General features: G+C 42.3%; 1 protein-coding gene across 1 annotated transcript; it reads right to left on the reverse strand.

Annotated features, from left to right (window-relative positions):
* Positions 1–3114: 3114 nt before the first annotated feature.
* On the reverse strand, positions 3115–3397 carry LOC129673711 (cytochrome c oxidase assembly factor 4 homolog, mitochondrial-like). The gene has a single exon (XM_055603582.1). The coding sequence runs from the start codon at positions 3388–3390 to the stop codon at positions 3127–3129; it is 264 nt and encodes an 87-aa protein (XP_055459557.1). The 5' UTR covers positions 3391–3397; the 3' UTR covers positions 3115–3126.
* Positions 3398–8735: the final 5338 nt, after the last annotated feature.

Genomic DNA, 8735 nt, shown 5'->3' on the forward strand with positions numbered 1-8735 from the left:
CTTTCATGTTCTGCATGCCAGAAGAGGGCATCAGATCCCATTAGAGATGGTTGTGAACCACCATGTGGTTGCTGGGAGTTGAACTCAAGACCTAGGAAGAGCAGATAGTGTTCTTAACCTCTGAGCCATCTCTCCAGCCCCTACTTTCTTATTTTATCTTTGTTTTTTTGCCTGTTCTTTTGGGATGAAAAACATGAAGTTCGGTGAATAGGGAGGTGGGGAGTATCTGAGAGGCCTTTGTGGGAAGGGGAAATACTATAATCAAAATATATCAAAAATATAATAAAAATATAAAATTTTAATTATAAAATTTTTAATTTTTATTAATTATAGTTTATTTACTTTGTATTGCCCCATACGGCCCTCCATCCTTCCCTCTCAGTCCCACCCTCTTCACAAATGACCCTCCCCAAGTCCACTGATAGGGGAGGTCCTCTTCCCCTTTCTTCTGATCTTAGTCTATCAGGTCTCATCAGGAGTAGCTGCATTGTCATCTTCTGTGGCCTGGTAAGGCTGTTCTCCCCTCAGGGGGAGGTGATCAAAGAGCAGGCCAATCAGATTATGTCAGAGGCAGTCCCTCTTCCCATTACTATGTAACCCACTTGGACACTAAACTGCCATGGGCTACATCTGTGCAGGGGTTCTAGGTTATCTCCATGCATGTTCCTTGGTTGGAGTATAAGTCTCTGGGAAGACCCCTGTGTTCAAATTTTCTGGTTCTGTTGCTCTCCTTGTGGAGTTCCTGTCCTCTCCAGATCTTACTATTTCCCACTTCTATAAATTTAAGAAGAAGGGGGGGGGGGGGAGAGAAGACAGCCAAGTGTGGTAGCACACACCTTTAATCTCAACACTTGGTAAACTGAGCCATGTAGATTTCTGTGAATCTGAGGCCACTGTGTTGTGCATTGAAGTTGTAGGACAGCCAAAGTAATAGCCAGACCCTGTTTCAAAAAAAAAAAAAACAAAAAAAAAAAACAAAAAACAACCAACAGCAATAACAACAAAACCAAAAACAACAAAGAAAGAAAGAAAGAGTTATGTTCTTTAGGTATAGAACATCTGAGTAGGCTTATGCTGGAGTGAATATGTGCTCAAAGGATGAGGGATTCTTTGAGAATTTCATACATGCCTGTAATGTATTTTGATCATGTTCCTTCCTCCTCCTTCTCCTAATTCCTCTCGGGACCTACATCTCACTCCCCACTCCCTCTCAGCTTCACTTACTTCTTTTCCCTTTTTATTTTAATAATCTGCTGAATCCAATTTGTGCTGCCCTATATTCATGAGTGTGGGAGCACCCACTGGAGGACGGTTGACCTCCTCACCCTTTCTCCCCGAGAAGTCATCAGCTGTCAGTAATTCCTCAGTCAGAAGTGGGATCTCATTCATCTCTCCAAGCCCTAAGCTGGAATGTTACCGGATTGATTTTGTTTAGGTCGTGAACAGGCAACCAGAGCTGCTAGGAGTTCATTAGTGCAGCAATCCTGCCATGTCCAGAAGGCACTGTTTTCACTCTGGGTCCTCCCAACCCTCTGGTTCCTACAATCTATCTGCTCTCTATTCTGTGATGGTCTGTGAGCCTCGTAAAGGGGTGTACTACTGTGCATCATTTGGGGCTGAGCATTTCACAAACACTTATTCTCTGAATTTTGGTGAGTTGTGATTTTCTTCATTAACTGCCATACACTGCACAAAGAAACATATGATGCAATCTGAGGAGCTGGAGCTGCACTAATCTGTGAATAGAGATTTATGAATTTAGAAGGCAATTTGATTTCATGTCAATTTAATGAAATAACTGTAGTAGGTTCATCCACGTTGTGGATGAGCTCCCCAACCATCAGTTTTTAGCCAGATTGACAATACCAGATAAGTGTTTCATTTTGTGGCGTAGGCTTCAATTCTAATCAGAAAGCAGTTGGTTGCTGCCATAACATTTGTGCCACTGTTGGGCCAATGGATATATCGTGCTGTGCTAGTCATTGGTGTAGCTCACCAAGAGTTCACTCTGAGTAAGACTGTTGACATCTCCTTGTTCCCTTCCCCCAGCAGTTTCCGGTATAATGAGCACTAGGAAGCTCCTTGGTTGGTATTTAACTTATTTCTCCACGTCCTGTGACAAGAGTGTGTAGTATCTCCAGCAAGACTTATCATCAAGTTCTGGGAGGCAACTAGGAGCCTATCCTGTATTGTTGAACAACATTTTAGATGAAATTTAAGTACCTATCTAGTTGCTAGGACTCTTTCCTGAGTAATGAATAATAAATTCGGAAATGTATATATGCAAAGATGTTCACAACAAGGTTACTTATATTTATAAGTGTTAAAATATCCTCTACTCCTGACTATATTGGGATAGTTAAATCAAAGAATAAATCCATACAGGACACAAAATAGTTTAGTACTTTCTAATATATAGATAAAATGCTCCATTTTATACTTGAAAAAAAGATAGGGATTAATATTATTTTGTTTATTGTTAAGGATTTATTTTTTCTGTTTAGTTTTTGGTTAATTAACTTTTAAAGTTTCAGATTTCTTGACAGATTAAAATCTTAATATTGTGATGTTTTATGTTATTTAATAAAAATACAATCTCATGTTGTATAGTTTTTTTTTTTTTTTTTCACTGTTTGAGTGTTGCTTTATTTCTGCCTCTCTTACTAGTCTCTAAGCAACAGGAAGGTCATAATAGTCTTCAAATTGCACATTACCAACACAAGTTCTTAGAAACACCGTCTGTTGTTAAATTGGTGGTTGAAAAATGAAGGCCTAATTGGGCAACCAATTTATCTTAAGACTGTAAATTTACTTATAAAGTACTTGTCACATGGACTCAAGAGGTAGGGTGAAGGGGGTGGCCTCTATCCCACTCTTTGTTTTAAATACAAATATTGGTAAAAGAAGAACGTTGAGAATTTGTGTGATCTGACCGTAGAGTAAAGCAGCTCATGGTGACCACTGTCTGCAAACTCATGGTGTTTGGCTTAAAATCCTTGTCCCAAAGACTGTCCCCAAATTATATTCCTCCTGTTGCACATTTGTACTACTTGGGGTTTCTTCCTCCCAGGGCCCTTTTGGGTGCTGATCTCTTCAGGACCAGCCTGTGGGATGATGGCTTAGTTCTCACTGTTTAGCACTGGCTTGCTCTTTCCTCCTCTGCAGTTCCTCCCGCCGTCTTGCCTGCTGCGCACTCATGCAATCCCTGAAAGCCTGCACTTGTGGCTGGCACTGACGCCAGTCCTGGTGCTGGGCCATGCACTCTTGTACTGCAAAGTGAGAGGCAGCACAGCCAGAGCCGGTGATCAGCCGGTCCAGTGGATCTTCCTCATCATCATCCTTCTTCACCTGCCGGGTCCAGTCATGGCCTTGTGGGACTGAGGTTGACATCTTGAGAAACCCGCAGGTGCAGAAGAGCATGGGAGCTCATTCTGCCCTAGACAACCGGTTCTGCAGGCAGAGAGGACTCTGCCGCTTCTCTCCGCCATAAATGGTTTTAATTAGTTGGGTTTTTCATTGTCACATGCTATAGTCATTTTAATGATTTAAAAAACCCTGTGGATAGAAAATATTTGTCTGAATGTTTAATATGTCTATCCTTTCCAAATACTTTGCCAACTGAAGATAGAACACTTCAGCCTGAAAGCACTGTGCAGGCTCCTTCAGCTGACTCTGTAGTTCCAAGCATTTTTCCCATTTCTGCAATGATCTGGAATTAGCAGGGCATGTTGTAACTAAAGTGCGCCTTTGTAGTCTTTGGAACCCATGAATCCAGACATATCCAAAAGCAATCTGGGTTGAACTCCCCCCTGGAATTTTCATTACTCAGTTGTAACAGTTTCTCTGTTAACGCTGCTGCCTTTCTTGTGCATCCCAAGAAACTGTACTATCCAAAAGCAGTAACCACTTAGCTACACAGTCGGATTTCAGAACTCTTCTTTTAGGTCCATAGAAAATATTTAACTCTATTATAGAGAGTGTGGCATTCACATGCTCAGCAGAACATGCATTCACATAACTGCTTGCTTTCTCAGCCTCAGCTAGGTGGTGTGGGGGGAAGTTACTGAAATTCTCCAAAGTTCAGTTTTCTCAGTTGTCAAAAGCTTGACACCAACTTGTTAAAAAAAAAAAATCCTCTCTGTATAGTGCTACGGTCTTCTGGCGGCAATCCAGCAATCCTTCTTGGTCTTGCAGATCTTTGTAGGGTACTGTGTTACAACAGGGAAAAAAAAAGTGCCTTATGGTGAAAATAAAGGTTTCCAAACTGTTTTTTTGTTTTTTTTGTTTTGGTTTTAAAGAAAGCACACCGAGTGTGCTATGTAGAGTTGCAGGCATGGCAAACTCAGAACACTAGGGAAGTGGACCACGGCTTCGGCTGCACTAGAGCAATTCTGTACTTCACAGCACATTGCTGTCTGTAAGTGCATGCCAAAAGAATATAACCCCTCAATAATTAGCATTTCCACTAGACTTTGTCAATCTGTTACAGCTTTCAATCTTGGTTAACAGAAATAAAGTTATATTGTCGTGTTCTTTGCAGTGGGTACTGTTGTACAAACTGACTGACTCAACTGCTTTTCATCTCCCCCTAAGCTTGCTTTTAATGGGGATTTAAGTGTCTCCCAACTGGACTAATGCTTTGAATAAAGCAGTGGTAAGTAAAGGTGTTTATTATAAGGACCATCAACACTCACAGTGTTGTGTCTATGAAATCATCCATTGAAAGCCTAACCTTAGGTCATTCACAGGAGAAAGCATCTTAGAAGAAGCAAAGGAAAATATATGGTCTTGCAAGATATTTTACCTTTTAAATGTTATTTAAGGTTTCTGTTCTTTGTCTTCAGGATTCACATGAATCTTTTCATTTCAGTTTCGTGAACACCTTTCCCCACTCCAGTTTCCCAAAGGTTAAATAACATCGGTCCTATCTAGACAGGAGCCCTGTTTGACTCTGGGAGTTGACTTTCCCAGTCAGCAGAACCAAGGTCAATTATCTGGAAACGATGCTGCCAATGCTGGCAGCCAGAACTGAGAGGCTGGACAAACTTTAGAGTCTGATTATAAGCCAGCGACAAAGAATTGTTGGCATCATCAGTTCCCCTGAACAAGCAACAAGTGAGCATTCCATTCCAGGGTGGAACCGAGTGCCCACATCACAGTCCTTCCTGACTGTGAGAAAGCTGCATTTAGCTCAGCTCTTAGAAAACAAATAGAGACTGGTTTTGTTTGTTTGTTTGTTTTTTTGCGAACTGTAGTTTCAGACAGATTTTTCTCTTTGAGCAGGATTCTTGTTGAATGAAAAAAAAAAACATTAGAAATATTTTAAAGTATGTTTTGTTTAAGATATTTCTACATATGCAACAAATTAAAAAATGTTTATTTTCAGAGGAGTCTAGCTCTGGATCAGAATGTTGTTGTTGGGTATGAAGACGCAGACATGCCCTTAAGGAATGTGCAGCTGGGACAAGCACATACATATGTGTCTGTGTGTAATTCATATATATGTATATGTATATATTTAACTTACACACACACATAATTTATGCATAGTATCGTCTCTCTGATCACTACAGTAATGGTACAGGGAGGCCAAGTGTCATGAAGGAGCTATTGGGCTACAGACTCACAAAGACCTGGTTTTACATGATGGCTCCTAGCTAATGAACCATAGGAACTGATGTCTCTGAGTCCCTGTTTTTTATCTGGAAATGAAGACATGACATTTATCATGATGGTGCTATCCTAGAGACCAGTAGTGTAAGAAATGTTTAATATGAGTCTTTCCTATCAAATACTACAAGACTTGCGTTTAGGACAGAAATTAAAATTGTTTTATCTTCCCCACACGGTTAAGACTTTTATGCAAATGTTTTACTCCCCCCTCCCACCCCCATAAAACCTGTTTACACAAAGCCTCCCAGCTCTATTCTGGAAATGTGATGACCTGGAGCTGTGACCCCCTTTTCCATGGAGAAGTGACCTCCTTTTTCTTCCTGCTTCATTTCTTACCTACAGTTGTTTTCAGATTAGCTATCTGAATAAGATTGTGGGGTCAGACCCAGGAAAAGACATAGTCATCACCTGAGTTACAGTAAAAATCAAATACACTCTGGTTTTGGCCTGTTCACTCAGTGAACTCTTAGTCAAGAGTGAGGTTTGCCTTGTCCAGACACTCCAACTGAAGTGATCTCCTTCCTTCCTACCTTCCTTCCTTCCTTCCTTCCTTTCAGTTTTTTTCAAGACAGGGTTTCTTTGTGTAGCCTTGGCTGTCCTGGACTTGCTTTGCAGACCAGGGCTGGCCTCAAACTCACAGAGATCTGTCGGCCTCTGCCTCCCTGAGTGCTGGAATTACAGGTGTGTGCTACCACACCCGGCTGTCCCCCGACATTTCAAACCGTAGACACACTCAAAACTTTTACTATAGTATGTTCCACAGAGCAAAAGTTCTCATAGTGTCTCTTGTATTAACCTTATGACAATGATACGATTTATTACTGACCCCCTCCTCAGCGTAGACACATTAGATAACCAGGAGGAAAAGTGTCTTACCCACCACACTTGTCCTAAGAAGGTCAAGCCACCACACTGCTTGGATACCTTATTCTAAAGGAATACTTTATTCATCAGCTCAGGTGAAAATAATACCACCCCCACAATTTTTGAGACAAATTTTAAGCAGTTTTATTAAATACTGGCCAGGGCAATGGACACCGGCCAGGTCCATGCCTGAGATTCACAGAGCTTGGCAGTGACTTAGTCAGGTTTCTTATAAAGGCAAAACCCACAAGGCTACAACGTATTTCATGCGATTAGAGGAAGGCATGCTGACTGACTTCCCGCCTTTGTACTTCCTGCATCCTTGAGGTAAAGCCTATGCTTCGGGGGCAACCAGACTTGTTGCAGAATTGAAAACATGCAGCGCTTATCTTATGAGAATCATAGGACCCCAGCATTCCTGGCAGTTAGCTGTCAACGGGCAAGTGGGGCTTGCAGGTTGATCTGGAGAGAAAGTAATCACCTGAACGTGGCCAGCAGACTAACCTTGGTGGTGAAAGGAGAGAACAGGCCAGTCAGTCCAGGTGCCCCTCTCGGAGTACCAGGGTGACTCTGGCAGACAGTCACTAGACTTTAGAATTTCAAGATGTTTCTGTGGTAAAACATCCACAGAATGAGAAGGTTTAAGAGACGACAAGACAAACACAGAGGTCATATGCCTTAGCACTAGCTGTGCTGGCTAGTTTTACGTCAACTTGACGAGCTAAAGTCAGCTGAAAGTAGGGAACCTCATTTGAGGAAATGCCTCCAGGAGATCCAGGTGTTAGCATTTTCTTAGTTGTTGATTGATGGGGGAGGGCCCAACCCACTGTGGGTGGTGCCATCCCTGGGCTGGTGATCCTGAGTTCTGTATGAAAGGAGGCTGAGCAAGCCAGGGGTAGGGAGCCAATAAGTGGCACCTTTCCCCGTGGTCTGTGTGTCGGCTCCTGCCTCCGGGTTTTTGCCCTGTTCGAGTTCCGGTCCTGACTCCCTTCAATGACAAAGAACAAAGTGGAACTGTGAGCCCAATAAATCCTTTCTCCCTGATTTGCTTTTTGGTCATGGTGTTTTGTTGAAGCAGTGGAAACCCTGACTAGGACAGTGCCTGACTACCTGACCAGAGAATCAAAACTGGGCTGGGGCATGACTGACTGCCCTGCTCCCCTCTCCGACAGCGTGCATTGCCTATAAAGCCTGGTGGCTGGAGATGAGTGCAGGGCAGAGTCTTTAGGGTATTAATCCATTGTCTTCTCATTGCTAGCTCTCTGAATAAAGTGCAGCTTGAAGAGTCAGTTTCGTTCTCCCTCAGCGCTGCTTCGGGGAATCAAGCCTTATGGGAACGCTGCTGTTGTGCTGACTGAGGCAGAATGGCCGCGGGCCACCCTAGTAAATCACAGAGCTCTGGAGGAGCCAAGGAGTTCAGGAGTCACTATTGCTGCCTAGATTTGCAGGGGCCCAGCGTTCTGGCTGGAAAATTCCCCAGCAGGCACCATGTGATTTTGCTTGGGGATTTTCCCTGTCCTTGTTCCTTCCTGGCCCTCTATTGATTTCATCTAACAAACTGAATTGCAGAGCTCTTTGGTTTGGTTTCTGGGTGAAGGCTTGTTTGACCTCTGCTCTTAAGTGCTTTCTCTTTGGTTCTCATTCCTGGCTATAGCCTGCGTGACCTCTGTTTTTAAGGTGCCATTCTATTCTGTTTTTTTCTGTTTTATTTCATGTCTTTATTGTTGCAATGGGTATCACAGCCCCTATTCCTGGTGATAGCACCTTGGGATATGTTCTGGCAAATTGGTATGACTATACTTATACCTCTAGAAGAAAAAAAAAATCTGTTTGATATTTCTTATCCCATACTTTTTGTGTCTGAAATGGTGATTACGATGTTAACATATAAAGATTTTTGACTCTGTGTTTTTTCTTCCGCTTTATTTTTTTCTTACATAAGAAACATATAGCTACCTAAGGTCACTGATAGTTCTGTTATTTTGGCCAGCTCTGGATGAATTGTAATGTTCTGTAACTTTTAGACTGCTGTAAGACAAGGAAAAAAGTCTTAGAGTCTTTACAAAATCGAACCCACAAACTAAGCTCTCAGAAGGTAGAGAGGCAGAAGGATGTCCATCAGTTTGAGGCCATTCTGGTTTATACAGTGAGTTGTAGGAGAGCCAGAGCTAATAGTGAGACTATCTCAAAAGCAAAAA

Source organism: Psammomys obesus, unplaced genomic scaffold (assembly GCF_907164565.1).
Source record: "Psammomys obesus unplaced genomic scaffold, mPsaObe1.curated_primary_1811, whole genome shotgun sequence".
Taxonomy (NCBI): Eukaryota; Metazoa; Chordata; class Mammalia; order Rodentia; family Muridae; genus Psammomys; species Psammomys obesus.

Bases quoted from the DNA above. Each gene is read 5' to 3' on its own strand.
- LOC129673711 (XM_055603582.1), bottom strand. From the start codon at position 3,390: ATGTCAACCTCAGTCCCACAAGGCCATGACTGGACCCGGCAGGTGAAG.